This window comes from Corvus moneduloides, chromosome 19 (genome assembly GCF_009650955.1).
Source record: "Corvus moneduloides isolate bCorMon1 chromosome 19, bCorMon1.pri, whole genome shotgun sequence".
Lineage (NCBI taxonomy): Eukaryota > Metazoa > Chordata > Aves > Passeriformes > Corvidae > Corvus > Corvus moneduloides.
The window spans coordinates 3,964,405-3,986,643 of record NC_045494.1 but is presented as its reverse complement, the minus strand read 5'-3'; the positions used below and the strand labels follow the sequence as shown (position 1 = coordinate 3,986,643).

General features: G+C 43.1%; 2 protein-coding genes across 20 annotated transcripts in view; one reads left to right on the top strand and one right to left on the bottom strand.

Annotated features, from left to right (window-relative positions):
• Positions 1-4,001, bottom strand: part of PECAM1 (platelet and endothelial cell adhesion molecule 1) — a 31,767-nt gene extending 27,766 nt beyond the window's left edge. For all 17 annotated transcript variants that reach the window (XR_004243810.1, XM_032128867.1, XM_032128869.1 and 14 more), the window contains exons 1-6: positions 3,662-4,001; positions 3,493-3,519; positions 2,057-2,350; positions 1,048-1,347; positions 665-934; positions 26-286 (exon numbers count right to left, since the gene is read on the bottom strand). Coding sequence is in view for 16 of the 17 variants with exons in the window: in XM_032128867.1 (XP_031984758.1) it covers positions 26-286; positions 665-934; positions 1,048-1,347; positions 2,057-2,350; positions 3,493-3,519; positions 3,662-3,695 (1,186 nt within the window). In the remaining variant the exon portion in view is untranslated. The remainder of the gene's footprint in view (positions 1-25; positions 287-664; positions 935-1,047; positions 1,348-2,056; positions 2,351-3,492; positions 3,520-3,661) is intronic.
• A 7,524-nt stretch (positions 4,002-11,525) lies between these two features.
• Positions 11,526-15,731, top strand: MILR1 (mast cell immunoglobulin like receptor 1). 3 transcript variants are annotated; one of them, XM_032128927.1, is made up of 7 exons: positions 11,526-11,675; positions 11,768-11,812; positions 12,646-12,933; positions 13,171-13,455; positions 13,967-14,080; positions 14,532-14,621; positions 15,477-15,731. In XM_032128927.1, the coding sequence occupies exons 1-7, from the start codon at positions 11,642-11,644 to the stop codon at positions 15,554-15,556; spliced, it is 936 nt and encodes a 311-aa protein (XP_031984818.1). In that variant the 5' UTR covers positions 11,526-11,641; the 3' UTR covers positions 15,557-15,731. The 3 variants fall into 3 exon arrangements, with proteins under 3 accessions (XP_031984818.1, XP_031984819.1, XP_031984820.1); XM_032128928.1 differs by lacking the exon at positions 15,477-15,731 and adding an exon at positions 15,042-15,173; XM_032128929.1 differs by lacking the exon at positions 13,967-14,080 and having other exon boundaries at positions 11,531-11,675.
• Positions 15,732-22,239: the final 6,508 nt, after the last annotated feature.

The following is a 22,239-nucleotide window of genomic DNA, read 5'->3' as shown; positions in this document are numbered from 1 at the left end:
GTTCTAAGCCTCTGTATCAACTCACCATAAACATTTATCCTTAGAGGTTTGCTCTCCTTGACTATTCCTTTTACTTCAGCTTTACAGGTGTAAGATCCAGTATCATTCACATTAACTTTCATTGCTAAGACTCTAGAATTTTTCAACAGGATGTCTTCATGGGAACCTTTCCGTACTATAGAGAAGTTGGCTCTCCGAAAACCATTAATGCTGCAACTCAAAATTAAATCTTTACTTTCATCCAGCTTAGTCATAGAAGCAGACAATGTTGGCTTGGGAAATAACTCTGCAAGATCAAAAGAGAACTGATTCATTCAAAGTGAGCCTGGAAGAATATGACTACTTATCTCAAAGTATACAGAATGAAGGACATACTGATAGTTTATAATTTGGGAACAAAACAATCATGTTATTTTAATATTATTGTATTTTCAGGGAAAACAGAAACTTAGCAATTGAAACCACTTTTCACAGGTTGTTTGAGGATATTATTTTAGTTGGGAAGTATAGGTGGGCAAAAATCAGAAACTAAAACCTACCTAGCCTTTAACTTACAGAAAATTTACATTTGGATCTGGAGGTCACACTTGGATCTTGAGTTCTGCCAAATTTAAATTTAAATATTAATACTTCAAGTAACATCTAAGATGAACAGAAGTTTTACCTGATACAAAGACATTCAGTTTTGTGGTTTTAGACACCGCTCCTTGCTCCACCTTACACAGGTATTCACCACTGTCCTCTTGAGTAGCTACTGTAGAGTATTTCAAAAATTTCTTATCTCGTATACTGTTCAGTATTGTTCTGTTTTTCTGGAGGATGATTTCAATGTCACGCATTTGAGCTACCACAGTTGAGCATTCAAATTCTATTTGGTCTCCTTCTGTAACATTACTGGAGGGCCCAGTGATCAGAGTGGGCTTTATAAATGGTTCTGCAAGAGAATACATATAAACATAGAGATAGATAGATACACATATAAATATATGACCCTATTTTTATCTATAGCAAGCAAAGAAATGGAAAAACAAAAGTCAAGTAACTTACCCTTGACTGTAACAAGTGTTTTGTTGCTATGCTGTGAGCTTTCCCATCCAGATCTTACTTGTCTCTTGCCAAAGCAATCAAATTGTAAAATATTATCTCCCTCTTCAACGTAATATTCCACTTCAGAAAAATTTTGGTTTTGTTCAGGTACACGTTTTTCTTTAGGTGCTGAATTTGTCTTTATCTTCCGGAAAAAGAACTCTAAAGGAGGTACTTCTTCTGGCAGCTCACAACGTAATTTCACAACTTCACCCTCTAAGACTTCTTTTTTGTCAGCAGTCAGGATTGGCTTGGTCATTCCTTATAATAGACAACAAGAAAAGAAATAGAACATTGCATAATCCTGAAATAAACACTATATCTGATGACTGTGGGAATGATTTATATTAATTAACAGATGCAAATAGTTTGCAAGAACCAAAAAATGACCCAGTAACTACATAATGCTGACAAAGTCTTTCCAACTTGCTTTTCCAAGGGGAAAATTGTCACCTGCAGTCAAGAACATGTCTAGAAAGGGTATGGATGGAGGTGGCCCCTGTTCTCGTAAGAGATGAAAGAACAAGACTGATACAACATTGTCTACAAAAGCAACCCATGGCTGATGCTGGCTTTGACAATGGCTTTCACACCCTGAGCATCTCTATACGTTATTTCCAGCATTTCCAGGAATCTACCCACCCCTCATCATGGTTACTGGGGTGGGCACAACTTTCACAAATACTTTCTCTAGTCTCGGGAACAGAGGGGGTGTCCCACAGTCAGGACAGTGGGGGTGGTGGCACAGACTGTGTTCCTGACCATGACTGATCTGTCCTGGAGCCTTGGGGTCCTGAGTTCACTTCTGTGCCTTAACATGGGGGTTAGTACCAAACTCTCATCAAGTACTGTGATGTCAACGGATAAAACACACTTTGCAAGATACCCTGTTTAGCACTGACTATTATTCCTACCCTGTAAGGCTGTTCTCTCTTTGTATCTTATCTGCCATGTCTGACAGAACACTCACCTGCTACCCAAACATAGATGGAGTTACTGAAACTCAACTTTCCATCTGCTTTCACAGTACATTCATAGTCTCCTGTATCTGAAGATTTGGCCACAGGTATTTCATACCGTGCATCTTCTTTGTCTGATACAGTCATAAACACAAGCTTTCCATCCTTAAAAATTGTAAAATTATGCTTCAGCTGGAAATCAGTATTTTTGCTAATATCAGCATGGCAGATGATTGACATCGGAGCTCCATTCTTCACTTTGACAGATGGCTGAACCCTGATTTCAACTCTGTTGAAAGTAAAAACTTGAGACAAAATAAAATAAAAAGTTATATTTATTTTAAATTAGTCCAACATAACACGGTTATCTCAAGCTTCTACATTTAAATTACAAACATTAATTTAAAAATTCACATTTCATTTGATAGGAATATTGTAATTTAAATTGATAAGCACTTCTGGAAATAAAGTTCATAGTAGTATTTATATATACATATGTATATGTGTATAGAAATGTATGTGCATAGAAATACATTCTGTGTTTATAACCACAGCAAAGATAAATACTTTGTAGCTTAAATATTATAACTGTTAGAATCCTGGTATAATTAATACTTATGTTCTGACATCTAGAGGAACAAGTATAGAGAAAGATGTATTAGTTCATTCACTTTCTCTTCCTTTAGAACTTACACTTTTGGGTTATGCTCATTCTGGTCAGGATTTGTATTAGAAATTGCTATGCAAATAGAAAAGCTTTCCTGCATCTAAAGAAGTCCCTTGTCCTGTGCGCTTACCAGCTATTTATAATGTGTCCTTGCTAGAGAGAGTTTGGGGCATAAAATCAGTGAAAACGCTGTGAATTTCTCTGCATGTGAATAGACCACATGACAACAAGAAGCACACATTTCTCCTGGGTGATGGAAAAAAGCAAGCATTCAGAATGTACGTGCTGGTAGCCAGCAGGATGATAACATAAAAAGTAAACGTGCTCCTTTCAGAACACAATTTCTGAACTCTGCTCAGACACAATCAATTCTTTTGCAAGACCAGGAGACAGTGCCCTTAATTTATATTCTATAATTTTATCCTTTATCCTTCCCTGTGGGCATGAGAGGGATTTTTACATACCAAAACAAAATGCTAATTTTGTCTCCCACCTCTTTTATGGCTCAGTAAAGCAAATTACTCTAGGAAAGATTTCATCAAAACTTTTATTAAGGTATGAGCAGCACATCTCTGATTTAAACACTATACCAAGAAACACCACCAAGTAAAACTCTTTTTTTTTCATATAGCCAAATTTCATACTGAGCTATTGTACAGCAAGTCCAAATACACTCTGTTATAGATGCATACCAACAACCGAGGAATTAGTTACATTAGTTACATTAAATTTGTACGTAAAAAAGCCCCAACAAAACAACAACAATCTACCATTCCCTACCTTTCCCCTGAGCGTAAAGTTCTGAACCTGGAAAAAAAAATGAGAAGCAATGTTATTTTCAAAGCTTACAGATTGAGAGACAGTAATCCAAAACTGTAAAAAGCCTCAACAAACTCTAGACAAACCAGAAACACATGTACCCACCCAGAGATTTAGTTATCAAACTTACACTGCAAGAAAATCACCAGAAGAGCAAGATACATCTCGTTCCTGAAGAGCAGACACTTAATTCCAAAATAAAACAATATTCATTATCAGAGGTGATGCCTCCAGGTACCAAAACCACGTTATGCTTTTTTTCCTTGTTGTTTTATGGAAACCGATAAAAATTTGCCATTAAAATTTGTACGTTTTCCCAGATCTTCAGCAGAAACTGGCTGGATCAAGTAATCGTTCCCATTACTGGAAACTGGAAATGGCAAACAATGAGAATGTATCTGCTGCTCCCAGGCAGATTACTGGTCAGGAAGTGACTGGACTTTTCCTGAGGGCGCCACCAAATGCATTTGCTTTGTTTAATTTCTTAAGGTGTATTAAAAAAACAAAAAGTTCCAATGACATTATCCTGCAGTTCCTGTCAATATGGGTATTTTTAAGCCACAGTTAACCATTTAGGAACACAACTTACCTTTGCTACTTGACCTCAGCAGATACTTGAGCAAATACTTCCCCTCATGCAAACAGTGAACTCTTTCAGAGAAAAGATGTACATAATTACTCATTTTCCCCCTTTATTTCTAGGTCTCCCATTTTGCTGTAGCAAAGAACTGTAGCTTTACTGTAGGTTGCACAATAAATTCAAATTATCTCAGAAACCAGAGCTACTGTTGTGTGAGACTAGAATATTGACGGGTGGATCTCTCATACTACCATCATATACAGGGATCTGCACCAGATTTTATTTTATGCAGTTGGGACAGTGCAAAGGACACACAGTCACAAACCTTAAACTCCTCAGGAAAAGAATCTGATGGAGTTTCAATTCTCAGCAGAAATCTGCAGCAGCACTGGCATAATCTGAAATAGAAAACACTTCTCAGTTGTCCAGGATATTCCTCTCAGTATATCAGCCCACTTTTAAGTCAGACTTAAGCCATTCCCTCCGGCCCTAACACTGACAGAAGCCTACAGGCTTGCCAAAATGAGTTCAAATCAAGCCCTTCAGAAAGTGTTTCTCAAGTTGTGTGACCCAGAACTCCCCAAGTCATGATTTAGTTACTCTTGTAAACTGAGTGCTCAACTCTTAATCTCTTGGCTCTTTCCCCTGTGGACAGAGTCAATCCTTCCCTTTAATTCCAGCAACATTTTCCAGGCTTGTTAAAACACTGCATAAAACAATACAAAATACTTTTCACAGAACTCCATAAATGAGACAGTTCTCATAAGCTTCACTGTTCATATGAAATCCCTTTCTTTCCTCCTGGGGTGAATGAAAGCTGTAATTTTTTCCCAAAACCAGTATTTTAAAGCTGTAAGTCTACTTCAATGATTGCATTACCCATATAAGCGTGGAATTTTGCAAAAGGAAACAGAAGGGAAACACTCATCATTTAACAATGTATCAGCTGCACGAACAAGGCCTCTCTGGCTCTTTTACAGAATGGCACAATAGTCACAGCAATTAAGACTAAGCTGTTAACTAGCAATAGTGTTTGTCCTGCTCAGCCCAGGCTGTTTGAAACATACCACCAACAAAAGACTGGTGGCTTGGCCAGCTGCCAACAATGGTCCCCAGAGAAAGGTAAAGGAAAAGAGTAGGAGGACACGTGGCAGGTGGAGAACAAAGGTAGATCAACTTTTGCTATTGGTAACAAAAAAATAGGAAGGAAGGAGATTTTCCCCTTCCCCCTTTCCCCATAAAAGAATTCAGCAGGACATAAAAAGCTCAGCAAAGCTTTTGTGATCAAAGCTGATGTGGATCAGCCTTTCCCACGGGGGGACAAACGTTCCCTTGAGCCCCAGTGAGGGAAGGAGAGTGAGGGCAGGCCAATAGCCTTCAGAGAGAGCCAGCAGGGCTCAGGTCAGAGCCAGGCTAGTTTCAGACTCAGGTGGAAAGGCCAGCTTTAGCTCAGGATTAAGGTTTAATGGTGCCAAAACCTGAGGCTGTTGCCAGACGTCACTCCCAAGTGAAGTCCATTCCACAAGATTCTACGGACTGATTAAACTGTCATATTCCTGACAAGCCTCAACATTGTCATGGAAAACAATCTGTTATTGACCAAAACCCAGTAATTAAATTCTACTGCAGGAATTTAGGCCAAAATAACATGAAACTTGAGAGAAAAACATTTCAAACACACAACATCTTAAGACCATCTTCCATGGTTAAACTGGAAACCGCATTGACCTAAAGGATGCAGCTTAAAGTACCTGTGCCAGTAATACAACTGCATATTTTCCTAACAGCCATTTTATTGTAATCTCTCAAGATACATATTTCTGAATTACATAAGATCAAATTTATTCTAGTATACATCATATAAAGAATTCTATTCAATCTCTGTCATATCTGTGGGAAAAGCAAGGCTGACCTCAGAAATGCAACACGCCTTTGAAGCAGCCAGAATAACCATTATAATCTAACTGAATGCCCTTTGAAACCCATGGGAATAATCACATTTAATCTACTGCCAATGAATTGGACCCTTACACAGTAAACCTCACCTGGGAATTCACAATCCCTGCTTCTACTGGCTGGATCCTCTGCTACTTGCTCACATGTGACATTTCCTAAAAGCCACCAGCTCTGGCAACTGAACAGAGCTTTGCTGAAATGAGAGGCAAAGTCTATTTCCCTAACTAAGGGAAAAATGCTGAATAAGATTTTCAAATCTTTCCCTCGGCAAGAAGAGCGTTTTCAGCCAGTCCCTTACGACAGGAAAGGGAGCTCGGAGTTCCCAGCACATTTCAGTTGTTTGTTTTCATGTGCTCTCAGTAACGAGCAAGCACAGTGCCGACCTCCAGCACGGACATCTCACATCCTCACACCCCAACTCCAGCCAATCTTTTGGGGCCCTTAAACTTGGTCTCCCGGTCTCAAATGCCCATTCCTGATGGCAGTTTCACTTTCTTCAGAAAAGATGAAGGCTTCATGTGTGTTGCCTTCAAGTTCAATCGCACTGATTTACTGATAAAACTTTTTTGGGCTCAGAAATCTTGTCCCTCATAATGGAGGTTCCACATAATTTCTTTTGTAAATTCACTGATTTTAAATACAGTTAATTGCTACAGAGGTGTATCTACAAATTTTTAGGATTTTTCTAACTTTTATTTTAAAATTTTAAAAAATTCAGAAATCTGTGTCCATCTATACTGAAGTCAACACAAGTTTTCCAGTAACTAAATGAAGAACAGAAAAGCAGCTCTGATTTCTAATCCCATGATTCCTGACACATACAATGGTTTAACTGCTTTGATTTCTTACAACTGTGAACTGTTTTGCTTACTTATCAATTCTTGTTTCAGTATACTCTCAGATAATAAAACTATAACAAATATTGTTGCTCTCACAAGTCTAGACAAATCCCTGGTAAGCTGGGAATGAAACAAGCTCTTTCTACATACATTTTCAGGGCATATTGTCTTCTCTTGAAAGTGGGACATTTGCATCAATTATTTTTGTTTTAAAAGCATCTCTTTATACCTCCCTAGAGAAGAATAAAAAATTAATTTTTCTCCATGGATTTGAATATTTACAAGAACATTAAAGAAATTAACATTGCCTTTTTTTGAGGAGTCTGGAAGTTCTACAATTTACAATTTAAAGAAACTCTAGATTGTCCAGTTTGTCCGGGTATAAATTACATTTCACAATGGCACCATCTGCTGGGAGATGAGCATGGCAATGAAGCACACTGGGCTTCCCTCACTGCTCCCTTTCACAATTAAACGAAGGATGACTGATATCCAACACCTCCTCCAAATGGCAACAAAAATTAAACCTGGAAAAGTAACTAAAGGAAACAGAAGGCTGAAAATGACAGAATATCACTGAGGCTTTCACCCTGGAATTTTTACATTTAATACAACAGGAGCTAATTATTACTATTTGGTTTTACGCTTCCTTACTGATACAGTGCAACAGTGAAAAGAGCACTAGAAATCTGTCTTGACTTATATTTCAGGTAGCACACACTTCCATATACCTTAGAAATTCATTCAGACAAATGAGTGAAATTTCTTCTTTCAGAGATGTGAAATCAATTGATGACTAATTATGATCATGGTGTGTGGTAACACCTCAAACCTTCTCTGTGCCAGTAGCATGTGACTGATTCAGCTCCTCAAGGACATTTTTAGCTCCTCTCTGCTACTGGATTAAAGTTCCTCCGTTCAGAAACACACATCACACCCTGTCACTGTCACACAGTGCCCTTTACTGGCAGGGTACCAGTGTACGTTTTGCTTAACATCCAGCATTTCCAGTTGCAGCTGGAGAACAGCCTCAAGCTCTGCAGCAACATTCATCAGAGTACGAACAGTGACAGAGGAGAGGTCAGTAACTTCTGGCTGCAGAGGGAATTAATCCTGGAAATACTTTTCCTTCTCTTACCATTATTTCAAAATTGCTTGATGATTCCCCAAGCATTATTCCACATCGGTTTCGTGAGTAAAATTCAGTTGGTAGTGACTCAACGAGCTGATCCAAGTTGACAGAAAATCTTTCAGCAGTCTGTACAAACCAAGAGGCAGAATTTATTTGCTCCTGATCTGCTGCAGGTGCCTACAGCCAGCCAGCCACTGCTGCTCCTCATGTAACTGCTGGTGCTGACTGCACAGAGGGGCAGATACTCCTCAGATACACCTCAAGTACACCAAGAGAGGCTTGAAAAAGGCTGAAAAATACATATAGTCAGTCCTGGCATATGTGTTCTTTTTAAAACAGTTTTTTCATTCAATATGTTAAGTATTGTAGGAAAAGAAAGTTTAACTTTTATCAGAGGTTAGGAACCAGAAAAAAGTTTAAATTACATCTATGAATAATCTGAGTGATTAAGCTAACAGAGTACTCTATATTGCATTCTTACAGCAATTCCTGAAAACATTTGTCTGGAACACTTTCCATGCAGTGATGTTTGAAATTATCCCAAGAGAAATGCATTAGTAACCCCAGTTTTTGAAGTTTCATCACATTTCTTTCTTTCTTTCTTTCTTTCTTTCTTTCTTTCTTTCTTTCTTTCTTTCTTTCTTTCTTTCTTTCTTTCTTTCTTCTTTCTTTCTTTCTTTCTTTCTTCTCCATTGTTGGGAGATGATTCAGAGGACAAATATACCATTTTAAAATATTTCATCTTTGGGGGATTTGGGATGTGCTAGGTTAATCAAACTGGGTACACGAAAGTTCCTTTCACCTGCTGACATGTTCTTTGCAATCTGCAATCAATTGAAAACCATTCACTATGTCAAAATTCTCATTCATAACCAGAGGATTACTGCAAGAAATTTAAAGCTACCTTAAATATGCATAGAGAAGAGATCCTTTCCTCTTCTTCTCTTACTTGTCCTCCAGAAAAACAATTCTCTCACAATCAAACTCCATGTACTTGAAGTAAACAGCAGACTTGCCCCCACAGCCTTTTTGGAGTGTGAAAATCCAGTATTCAGTGACCTGCCTATATCAGTAAAACCTTTTTGCACAGACAAAACAGAAGCAGTGATTTAATTCATCACCAGACATAACTGTCAGTACATGTGATTTCTGGCAAACCTTCTGCAGACATCCACTGCAGCAGATGCTCCTCCAGAATGCAGGACCTCTCAGGATGAGAAACTGGGACTGGGAATAACTATATGTAATAATTCTTATAATTCTGCTGAAACACACGAATTTCCTTGGAAGCCTGTGACAGAACAGACATAGTGTGAAGCCATCAGAGCCTTACTACAGAACACTATCAGACTCTTTTCATCCTCAAGTTAAAGAACTGAATTTGTGAATGAGAGCTCAGTTTGGCTTATTCCCTTCCACCTGCTCACTTGAGGCAGAATATTGTCACAGCACCAAGTGATACATATTTCCCTTTCTGACTTTTTAACTTACTTGTTTTGGCTGGATGACTTCTGTTCTGTTCTGCAATGTTCTGCTCATTATTCTTTGTCAAATCTATTCAGTTCTCCTTACATGTACAACCACATTAATTCCAGGCAGGAAATTTGCAAATCTAATAAAAAGGGAACTCCAAGCTCACACAGTATCTTACTGCTGCTATAAAACTCTCTGTACACATGCTGAAAAAACCAACATCCTCTTAGTCCAAAGGCAACAGCCAGCTCTGCCTGAAAAACAATCCACATGGAAGCAAACTTCTCACTTTCAAACAGAAACCAGGGGTTTGGACCAGCACTTGTCTTCCCCGGAGACACAGACTGTGTATCCTGAGGCTACACACCATTAAAGCTGCTGTACATGAGAGATTCTGCTAACACCTAAACTTTTATTTTTTAGAAGGTGTGGCCAGATTCACAGCTCGTTCACTGTGTAACTATTCCCCTTTACCCACACACAAAATGAAGCAGCTTCTTAGAAAAAACATTGGGTTGCAGGTGAGCATCACCAGCCAGGGCTCCTGAGGGCTGTTTGTGAGGGTTTCTGACTAGAGCAGGCTCCCACAACAGCCAAATGTACAAACACCCCCATCCTCCCCACAACAGCTGCACTTTCACACATGCTTCCTGACAGCTGGGAAAAGATGTGCCGCTCTTGCGGTTTGCTGACAGCATTCCCACATCAGAAACATTTCTGAGGGGAGGGTGGAGATAGCCTTAAAAGAAATTTTAAAAGAAAACAAACCCAAAGAAGTAAACCTCCACCAAAATTAAAAAAAAACAAAAAGGAAGTGCACACAAAGTTCTGTAAGGAAATTTTGCAATGCTGCACCAGCCAAGGATTTGGTAGGGATTCTGTATAACTCAGGGAAGGACTGCAGGGCTATGTCTTGTTGCCTTCAGAAAGTGGAAAGAAAGAAATAAGAAATAAGACAAGGATCACTGTTAAGTCGTCTTCTGTGTAAGCAATTGTACAACAGGGCCTGGAGTCCTGCAGAAGGCATTGCCCGTGCATGGCTGATGATTACATTTACTTTGCCCAGAGTAATGAACATCTGCTTGCCAAGACTGTCATTATGTAGCTTTGCATTACTGATTACTTCATCAAATTAGTCATCAAGTTTGTTTATGCAGTAGAGTTGAACTCAAGTTCTTTATGAGATTCGTACTTTCTAGCATAAGATCTCTCTTCCTCACAGCTTAATATTTGAAGTTCAACCAAAATATTTTCTGAACTAGCTAGTTAGCTATAAATACTTATTAGCATCTTAAAACTTCTATAGATTTGATACTTTTTTTGACTGTTTTTTAAAAATTATACTGCTGCTAAAAACCCACCCAGTACCATGTACTTCCTTAGTCTCAGCTATATTATCACTTGTACTATCTGTAGCAAATCTGTGTCTCTTTGATATGGATCAGTGATCTCATTCATTCCCCTACAAGAACAATGCTAGAAAAACTACCCAAAAGGAGAAAGGTGGGGGTTGGTCTCTCTTCCCAAGTAACAAATGATAGGACAAGAGGAATCAGCCTCAAGTTGCACTGGAGGAGGTTTAGATTGGATATTAGGAAAAATTTCTTAATGGAAAAGGTTGTCAGACATTGGCACAGGTTGCCCTGGGAAGTGGTGGAGTCACCTAGAGGGATTTAAAAACATGCAGATGTGGCACTTGGGGACATGGTTTAGTGGTGGAGCTGGCAGTGCCGGGGGAATGGTTGGACTTGATGCTCTTAGAGGTTTTTTCCACCCTCAGTGATTCCCTGGTCCTGCAGTGCATGGCAGGATGGCTCTACCACACAACTCACGGGGGAAACTGCTGCTCACATCAGCCACGTCTTAGGACAACTGTACACAACATTTACCTGTATCCCAAACTGCTGCTCCACACTACTGCTCCTCTCTCTGACCACTACTCTGCCTGCCATAGGCTAACATATGTGGAATATGACAAAATTCTCTACAGAAACATGAGTAAAGATCAGCACTGATCAGCAGTTTCTGTATTTAGAACTTCCTCAAGTCCTAAAGCCCCTCCTCCATCACCTTCAAAAGGAAGATCTCTGTCATGTAACTCCACCAGCTCTCTTGCTCAGTATCTAGAAAATGTATTTTCTCACAGTTCTGCTGTTTTCCTACCGTAAGCCAAGGACATGCTTCTTTCGTACTACAAATCTTTCTAAACCAAAACCATTGTTTCTTGTCTGAAAGCTTTTCTTTTTCTTGTCTTAGCTCAAATGTCTCAGCAGATACAGAAAACTACTGCAAATGGCAAAGGTAGGTTCTCTTTTGTTGATTTTGCAGTGCTGAGATTGACTGCTATCCAAAAAAATGGGGGAGGGATTTAAAAATGTCCAAAAATTTCATGCAAAATTAAATCTTTTGCCTCTCCGTGAGCCAGTTTAAAAGTTTCTATACGAAGTTAACTGTCTCTTTGCTGACCTGTATTTAAAGTCAAAATTTCTTTAAGTTGTTAAAACATTTTTTTCCCCATGGAAATATTGTAATTTATTTTAGTCATGACTAGTTCAGTACCATTTTCTATGAAAAGACAAGTGTTTATTGCAAATTTATTTGTGTAAGATCATGAAAGGAAACAAAATTTTGAGACCATCAAGGCCCTTACTGCTACTATTCAAATGTTCAATCTACTTACACAGGGTTAGTTCAGTCTGTTTATAGACAGCCACAATAAAATACTGCTTTTGCTTTCAGGTTTACATGCTACCTCTCAATTAATATATAAGGTTACTTTCTCTATACTCTAATATTTATCTTTTATACTTCTCTAATTTTTTAATTGCTGCTGTAGTTCAAAAGTGGTGTTGATGGTTCATCTAAACACATCCATAGGCTTTGTGTGGCTGTGCCTCTTTTGCATGAACACATGCACTTTTCATCATGTGGGAAGCTGCATTCTGGTTTTGAAAAGTAATTGAGTTGCCTGCTATTAGAGGTGTGTTGGGGTAACCGAGACAAGGTGGAAAAAGTATAATGGCCTGTTTCAACACAAATAAGCATAGCTTGGCTGTCAATGTATTTTGGGAAAAATCTGGGGGTTTCTTGAGTCACAGGTGCAGTCAGCTCACTCAGAAGTTTTTTCCTTCCAGAGATGCTGTCCAATCCCAAGCTTGTACTGGTTCAGGGGGCTTTGAACGTGGTGATGAAACAGAATGTGACCCTCTCCTGCCTCTCTGAGTCTGCATCTCCACCTGTCAGATACACACTGTTTAAGCACAACCAGCAGGTATCTGCTTTAAACAGGTCAGACTTGACCCCCGCACTGTTCACCCTGACCATCAACTCTGCCAGCGACGTGGGGGAATACAAGTGCAAAGCTGAGTACATCATCTCCAGTGGTGGAAAATACAGCAACAGCCTCATCTTCACCCTTATAGGTACGTCTTGCCATACACCTTCCCAGCACTGGCTATTCCAGGGGCACACAGCCATCTCTTGACTGAGGAGCTGAACTTTACTGCTGCTCTCACCTCAAGAGCTGGCAGTGCTCTCCTGCCTGGGCTCACAATCCCTCTGTGCTCTGGTCTTTTGCCAGTGTTGTCACTTCACTTCAAACCTTGTGTGGAGTTTGTCCTGTATTCAATGATTCAGACTTTTCAGTTTTCTTTCTACAGAGCCAATTTCCAAACCAGTGCTGAGCTCACCCAACTCTCAGGCAAAGAAAGGCCAGAACGTGACCCTGTCCTGTCTCTCGGAGAATGGATCTCTTCCCATCTCATATCTATTCTTCAAAGGATCACAAAACATTTCTCCCCAAAAGACAATGCAGAAGAGGGAAGCAGCTGTGATTTTTCTGTTTATTGATTCCCTTAGTGACTACGGAACGTATAAATGCAAAGCTAGTAACAGTTTTCCCAATAATGCAAAATACAGCAATGGTTTCAACTTTACATTAGCAGGTATGGATGAAAAGAGATTACTTACTGTTGACCGACTGGGATCACACAAAATTCAGAATGTTGTAACTATAGAAGTTTTTAGCTTGATATTTTGTTCCTGCAATGTGATGTTCAAAATATAATTTTTTAAATTAAAAAAAGAAAATTGAGTTTTTTAAATTAATGCAAAACCATAGAATTTCATGCATCCTAGACAGCAGTAGAAGTTGAAGTGACCATGGAGGATGTCTGTGAAAGACTCACTTTTACAAGAGACCCCTGGTCCACCTTGGAAAGAGTCTGGTTTCATTTTTCTCTCTGGTCCTATGAAAGAACTTACTGGCACCAGCAAGCTGCCTTCCTTCTGCTGGGGCACAGAGCCTTTGGGACTCTCCTGAGCAGTTACATTAACCCCAGTTAACCTAAAAGCTGAAAGAAATTTCGAGTCTTGATCCCAATTTACAGAAAATACTTAAAATATGAAACAACACTTCATTGCATGAACACTTTTTTTTCTTCTTCTTTTTGGCAGAAGAGAGAAGCCATTCTCAGCCCCTGATAATTTCTCTTGGGCTAACCCTGCTACTACTCATAGTAGGATTTGCTCTCGCAATCCCATTTTTCATAATTCCTTTGTATAAAGCAAGTGAGTTATTTGAATGTCTGTTTCATTTTCCAAATGTCATTCATGTTGTCAATATATTTTACTGTGTAAACATCACGTTATCAGTAGAGTAGCTCCTGGTATTTTAACATGTTGTTGAGTCTCCTCTCAAGCAGCACTGGCAGCTTATCAAGACATTGACAAGGCCAAATCTCTGAGCTGTGTTTTAGATGAAAGATGTGCGGTGGGGGAAGCAAAACAACAACTAATGTAATACACAAAAACACTGGAAGGAATTTGACCTCACTGGGAAGGGAAATCTATTCAAACGCCCTTGGTTAAAGAATAATTCTGATTGTGAAAATAACATTACCTGAGATCTCAAAATACTACAAATACATTGAAACTGTTTATTTCTGTCTAAGAAAAATCTCTCTCTCTATATATATATATATAAGTATATACACACATGTTTTTCTTTCACAATTTGCAGAAAAATTTAAGTCTACCAGGCCCTCAACTAGCTTTACTTCAACAGTGAATGCAGAGGAGTCTGAAAATGAAGTCATATACACAGAGATAGGTAAGTTCCTGTCACCCACTGCAGTCAGGCAGGTTTCTCCAGGTACTGCAAAATCCCTGTAAGGGGACACCTACTGACCCTCCTGGCAGAGGCATTATTTGAAATCCCTCAGAATCCGTATTTGGCACCATCTGACAGCCATACAACCAGAACTGCAGCTGGTTAAATGAACTGAGGTTCTATTAAAAAACCCAAATGGGTGTAATGCCTATTTACTAACAGACAACAGTGAGCTATATGAAGTTGTAGCAAAGTAAAATTTGCATAGCTCCTGCATTCTACTCAAAATTGTTCAGTACTTTAGTTCTTTATTCCACCCTTCTTAACCTTGGCAAGACTCAAAGTCAGTTCAAACTGAAATTATGACACGACAACAAAGCAACTGACCTACATTAAGGCATTTTACTACTTGAATTGCAGAAAACACACAATAATGAAGACACTACCTGACAGCCACAATGCTCTGAACTTGCAAGTTTCTACATCTTCCTTCTAGGGGAATGTCTCTTTTCAAGGGGAAAAAGAACCCCCCAAAATAAACCAATAGCAAAGACATTTACGTTTCCCATTTCTAAATATCAAAATGGAATAACTATCTCCAAACAAACCTGCCTTCCTGTTCATGTAGTAGATAGAATTCTCACTGCCCTGCTGGATCAGCTCAGTGCTGTACAGATGCTCGTGCCAGGTCTCAGCCTGCAAGGACAGGGATAAGAGCTCTGATAAGGCCCATGGATGCTCCATGATTTATATTCAGTATGGAATCTCACTGCTTTGTTTCAAGATTATAGAAAACAAAGTCTGATTCAAGTTGTTTGCAAGTGAGTTAACTGCTGTTCATCATCCTTAATCCAGAGCCTGTTAAACCAGAAGAAGAATACATCAACTTTTTTATTAGAAGAGAAGAGGAAAAAGGTGAAAACCTCAAGCTATAATATCAAAATATCTGATGCACACAAATATGTTTTGAGGGGATTTTGCAGGGTGGAGGCAGGGCTTAAATACTTGAAATTGCTTATGAAACTGCTTAGTTACTATGGTGTTGGGGTTTTAGTTTAGTCTCAGTTTTTTCCTGTTAAAGGAATTTTCTCCCATATGCATGTTGCTAGGGGACAAATAGCTGTACTTAAGAAAAACAAAAAGGGGAGTGGGGCGGGCCTGGCTACTCCTTTGTCTACACCTGGGTGTGGGGTCAGTTCGCTCTGAGCGTCCGGAGAGAGAAGCTGCAGAGAAAGGAGCTGCTGCTTCTTTCTTTTTGGCCGTTCTTTCTTCCTGCTGGAAACAACGCCAGGACCCCAAAAGCCGCTTTCCCTGCCCTGCTGGAGACCGAGCTGTGGCTGCCCTGCTCCGCTGCTGCTTCGAGCTTTCGCTACGCTGTAGCCCTGCTCGCCCTGCCTGCCTGGGCCTCCGTGGGGTTCTCCCATCTGGATACATCTCGTCTGCCACCCGGGATTTGCGTTCGTCCCTGCCGCTCCAGCCTGCCGTTCTAGCCTGCCGCTCTAGCCTGCCGTTCCAGCCTGCCGTTCCAGCCTGCTGTTTCTGAGAGTCCGGGATCGGCTCCCCAGGGCTTTGTGAAGCTTCTTTGTTCCATCCCTCCCCGGGATCCCAGGGCACCAGTGCCGCGTGCTCCCCGAGCTCGCTCCGGAGCGCCCCCTGCAGCCGCGGGGGAACCATCGCACCTGCCCTGCTCACCGGGAGCCGCCAGCGCCCCTGCCGGCTGCGAGCGGAACTGCACCCGAGGGGAAAGGGCCTGACAGCCGAAAGGCTGGGACTGGGTTTGAGATTGCTGTTACTGCCATAGTTGTTGTTGTTTTGTTTGACTGGTTTTATACATATATATAGAGAGAGAGTAAAGAACTGTTATTCCTATTTCCCACATCTTTGCCTAAAGGCCCTTGATTTCAAAATATAATAACTTGGAGGGAAAAGGGGTTATATCTGCCACTTCAAGGGGGGGCCTCTGCCTTCCTTAGCAGACACCTGTCTTTCAAAACCGAGACAGATCTTGGCGCCCAACGTGCGGCCTGAGGGCATTAAGAGATAGTGGTGAAAAAGGAATAACAGTTCCTGGATAACTTTATTTTGTGTGCTGGATATTGGAACCTTGTTAGGCAGCACTATGTGGTCTAGTTTACCCTGGTTCGGGTGGCATGTAGCCGTGGCTATATTCTTCCCCTTTGCAGCTCCTTACTTGAATATGGGTCCTCTGACTAAGGCTACCATTGCTGTTATCCAGCTTGCATTATGGGTCGAGAAGGTGAGGAATTCATTGGTTTTTAACTTCCTCCGGAATGTGGGCACATGGATAAACAGCTATCACACACTGAGCACATGTTTTTGGGGTTATGTTAACAATGGTACCTTCTGTGAGGAAATGACACCAGGGGAAGTTTTCTCCCAACCCCTCAACCAGTTCTTTGGGCCCACCCCATCAATTTTCGAAGGGTTTAAATTCCCTCTGAATACTAACCATCTGCTGCTGATAGGCCTACTCTATTTAGCACTCAAGGATAAGTTGAGATTGGCTTGGATATCTACCCGGACACCAGCCCCAGAGACTAGAGATCCTGCCCCAGAACCTGACATGGCCCCAGAGAGTAGAGTTCCTACCCCAGAGCCTGATCCTGCCCCAGAACCTGCCACAGCCCCAGACACTAGAGATCCCACCCCACAGACTGATACCACCCAACAGTCCACCTCAGAAATGGACTACCCAAATTGGGTGGGGGTACTGGCAAAAGGGATGCAGGAGATGTGCCAAGAGATGGGTCAGGTGCGCCAGGGGATATGCCAGGAGATGGGCCAGGTGCGCCAGGAGATATGCCAGGAGATGGGCCAGGTGCACAAGGAGATGTGCCAATTGCTAAGGGAATACACCTCCTCAGCTAGTGAAAAACCCTCTCCCTGCCCCAAAGAGGGTGAGTCTGATGGTGCAGCAGTGGAACTCACGGATGTTACAACCGTCCAGGCTTCAGCTGAACCACAAGGACAACCACAGCCAGCAGCAGTCGCCCCTGTGCAAAGGAGGAAGTGTAAGACCAAATCAGTACGACCAGTTCATGATGATGGGCAACCAGGGCCCTCACAACCAGCAGGAGAGCCAGAGCCAGAAATCATCACTGAGTCCCTGTTGTACGACAGTCTCCGTAATATGCAAAAAGACATTGTGCGAAGGGGGCGTGAGCCTTATACCACCTGGCTGCTTCGGGTTTGGGACCTTATGGGCACAAGTGTGCAACTGGATAGTGGTGAGGCAAGGTATCTGGGATCGTTGACCCAGGACCCAGGTGTGGACCAGATATTTGTGAGGGAGCCAGGGCCTCTCTCTCTCTGGGAACGGCTCTTAACGAGTGTGAGAGAAAGGTTCATTCACAAAGAAAGAATGCAGGAGTATCATCATAGAATGCAGTGGAAGACACTCGAGCAAGGGATCCAACAGCTAAGAGAGGTGGCAATATTAGAGGTACTCTTTGGGAAGGATGGACAGCATGATAATGACCCCGATAAGGTCAGGTGCACAGGACAGATGATGTGGAACCTGGCAAGGCTAGGGCCATCACAATACACCACCTTCATTGCAACGATTGATGCTGACAATACCCGAGAAACAGTGGGCTCTGTTGCCAACAAGCTCAGGCATTATGACAGCATGATCAATGGCCCACTGAAAGCTCATGTCTCTGCTGTGGTCCAGGACCTCAAAGAGGAGATAAAGGAGATGAGGAAGGAAATGAGGGAGGAGATGAGGGAGGAGATGAGGGAGGAGATGAGGAGGGTCAGTGTGGCACCAGTGCGAGTCACAGGCCCCCAAGTCAGAGCCCGTCGTCCCCCTGCTAGAGAGAGAGGGTACACCCCACGAGCTGAGCTGTGGTTTTTCCTGTGCGAGCATGGGGAAGACATGAGAAGGTGGGATGGGAAACCCACTTCTGTCCTGGCAGCGCGGGTGCGTGAACTCAAGGAGGGAGGCACTAACCGAGGGGGTTCCGCTAAGGTGAAAGTAGCCTCAGCCTCCCGTGACCGAGCTGCCAGGTATTACAGAAGGGAGGATGATATGTCAGATCCCCTTGAAGGTACCTCGAGCATGTACGCCCAGGGAAAGAATGATAACCAGGGCTAGAGGGGCCCTGCCTCTAGCCAGGAAGAGGCACGGGAGAACCGAGTTTTCTGGACGGTGTGGATCCGATGGCCTGGCACATCAGAGCCACAAAAATATGATGCATTGGTTGATACTGGGGCACAGTGTACTTTAATGCCATCGGGACATGTGGGGGCAGAACCTGTATCCATCGCTGGGGTGACCGGGGGATCACAGCAGTTGACCCTGTTGGAAGCTGAGGTGAGCCTGACTGGGAAGGAGTGGCAAAAGCATCCGATTGTGACCGGCCCAGAGGCCCCGTGTATTCTGGGCATAGACTTCCTCCGGAATGGCTACTACAAAGACCCAAAAGGACTCAGGTGGGCATTTGGGATTGCTGCTGTGGAGGCAGAGGGCATTAAGCAATTGAACACCCTGCCTGGACTATCTGAGAATCCTTCTGCAGTTGGGCTCCTGAAAGTGGAAGAGCAACGAGTGCCAATTGCCACCTCGACAGTGCACCGCCGGCAGTATCGGACAAATCGAGATGCTGTGATCCCCATCCACAAGATGATCCGCGAGCTGGAGAGTCAAGGGGTGGTCAGCAAGACCCACTCACCCTTCAACAGCCCCATCTGGCCTGTGCACAAGTCTGACGGGGAATGGAGATTGACTGTGGACTATCGTGCCCTGAATGAAGTGACTCCACCGCTGAGCGCTGCTGTGCCTGACATGTTGGAGCTCCAGTACGAGCTGGAGTCCAAAGCAGCAAAGTGGTACGCCACTATTGACATTGCCAATGCATTCTTCTCCATTCCTCTGGCAGCAGAGTGCAGGCCTCAGTTTGCCTTCACCTGGAGGGGCGTGCAGTACACCTGGAACCGACTGCCCCAGGGGTGGAAGCACAGTCCCACCATCTGCCACGGACTGATCCAGACTGCACTAGAAAAGAGTGAGGCCCCAGAACATCTGCAGTACATTGATGACATCATTGTGTGGGGGAACACTGCAACCGAAGTGTTTGAGAAAGGAGAGAGAATAATTCAAATTCTCCTGCAAGCTGGTTTTGCCATCAAGAAGAGCAAGGTCAAGGGACCTGCCCGAGAGATCCAGTTCCTGGGAGTAAAGTGGCAAGATGGATGACGTCAGATTCCCACTGAGGTCATCAATAAGATCACAGCGATGTCTCCACCGACCAACAAAAAGGAAACACAAGCTTTCCTAGGCGCTATAGGTTTCTGGAGGATGCACATTCCCGAGTACAGCCAGATCGTGAGTCCTCTCTACCTGGTTACCTGCAAGAAGAACGATTTCCACTGGGGCCCTGAACAGCAGCAAGCCTTCACCCAGATCAAACAGGAAATTGCTCACGCCGTAGCCCTTGGCCCAGTCAGGACAGGACCAGAGGTGAAGAACGTGCTCTACTCTGCAGCCGGGAACAATGGCCTGTCCTGGAGCCTCTGGCAGAAGGTGCCTGGTGAGACTTGGGGCCGACCACTGGGATTCTGGAGCCGAAGCTACAGAGGATCTGAAGCCAACTACACTCCCACAGAGAAGGAAATCCTGGCAGCTTATGAAGGAGTCCAGGCTGCCTCAGAAGTAATCGGCACAGAGGCACAACTCCTCCTGGCACCCTGACTACCGATGCTGGGGTGGATGTTCAGAGGAAAGGTTCCCTCCACGCATCACGCCACCGACGCTACTTGGAGCAAATGGATTGCCCTCATCACGCAGCGCGCCCGAATTGGAAACCCAAGTCGCCCTGGGATCTTGGAAATAATTACGAACTGGCCGGAAGGTGAGACTTTTGGGTTATCTTCTGAAGAAGAAGAGGAGCAGGTGACACGTGCCGAAGAAGCCCCACCATATAACGAGCTACCAGAGAGTGAAAGACAATACGCCCTCTTCACTGATGGTTCCTGCCGAATTGTAGGCGCTAGCCGGAAATGGAAAGCCGCTGTATGGAGCCCCACACGACAAGTTGCACAGGCTACTGAAGGAGAAGGTGGATCGAGCCAATTCGCTGAGCTCAAAGCTGTCCAATTAGCTCTGGACATAGCTGAAAGAGAGAAGTGGCCAAAGCTCTACCTCTACACTGATTCATGGATGGTAGCCAATGCTCTGTGGGGTTGGCTGGAAAGGTGGAAAAAGGCAAACTGGCAGCGCAGAGGAAAACCAATCTGGGCTGCTGAAGAGTGGAAAGACATTGCCACTCGGGTAGAGAAGCTATCCGTGAAGGTCCGTCATGTAGATGCTCACATCCCCAAGAGCCAGGCTAATGAAGAACATCGTAACAACAAACAGGTAGATCAGGCTGCGAAAATAGAGGTGTCCCAGATAGACTTGGATTGGCAACATAAAGGAGAACTGTTCCTAGCTCGATGGGCCCATGATGCCTCAGGTCATCAGGGCAGAGATGCCACCTATAAATGGGCACGAGACCGAGGGGTGGATCTAACCATGGACAGTATCTCCCAGGTTATCCATGATTGTGAGACATGCGCTGCGATCAAGCAGGCCAAGCGGGTGAAGCCTCTGTGGTATGGTGGGCGATGGTCCAAATACAAGTATGGGGAGGCCTGGCAGATTGATTACATCACACTGTCTCAAACACGCCAAGGCAAGAGCTATGTGATCACAATGGTAGAAGGCACCACTGGGTGGCTGGAGACCTATCCTGTGCCTCATGCTACTGCCCGGAACACCATCCTGGGCCTGGAAAAGCAAGTCCTTTGGAGGCATGGCACCCCTGAGAGAATCGAGTCTGACAATGGGACTCATTTCAAGAACAGCCTTATAAACACCTGGGCTAGAGAACATGGCATTGAGTGGGTGTACCACATCCCTTACCATGCACCAGCAGCTGGGAAGGTTGAGCGGTGTAATGGACTGCTTAAAACCACCTTGAAGGCACTGGGTGGGGGGACTTTCAAAAACTGGGAGGTGCATTTAGCAAGAGCCACCTGGTTAGTTAACACCCGAGGCTCCACCAGCCGAGCAGGCCCTGCCCAATCCGAACCCCTACAAACAACAGATGGAGATAAGGTTCCAGTGGTGCACATGAGAGGTATGCTTGGAAAAACTGTTTGGGTAAAGTCTGCCTTGAGCAAAGACAAACCCATCCGTGGGGTTGTTTTTGCTCAGGGACCAGGTTGCACCTGGTGGGTGATGCAAAAGGATGGAGAGACCCGATGCTTACCTCAAGGGGACCTTGTTTTAGGGTGAACTACCCATGGCTCTGTACTTGTATCAGTATCAGCATGTATATTTGTATATAATTTGGGTAATGCATAGATTTATATGGTTAAAAAAGTTAAGTTTCATGTAACATGTTAGTATGGGAAAAAATTTGGTGTGGATAATGTTGGGGTTTTAGTTTAGTCTTAGTTTTTTCCTGTTAAAGGAATTTTCTCCCATATGCATGTTGCTAGGGGACAAATAGCTGTACTTAAGAAAAACAAAAAGGGGAGTGGGGCAGGCCTGGCTACTCCTTTGTCTACACCTGGGTGTGGGGTCAGTTCGCTCTGAGCGTCCGGAGAGAGA

Bases quoted from the DNA above. Each gene is read 5' to 3' on its own strand.
- MILR1 (XM_032128927.1), top strand. From the start codon at position 11,642: ATGTATTTTCTCACAGTTCTGCTGTTTTCCTACC. The intron at 12,934-13,170 runs GTACGTCTTGCC...TTCTTTCTACAG, and splicing joins CCTCATCTTCACCCTTATAG to AGCCAATTTCCAAACCAGTG. The intron at 14,622-15,476 runs GTAAGTTCCTGT...TCCTTAATCCAG, and splicing joins AGTCATATACACAGAGATAG to AGCCTGTTAAACCAGAAGAA.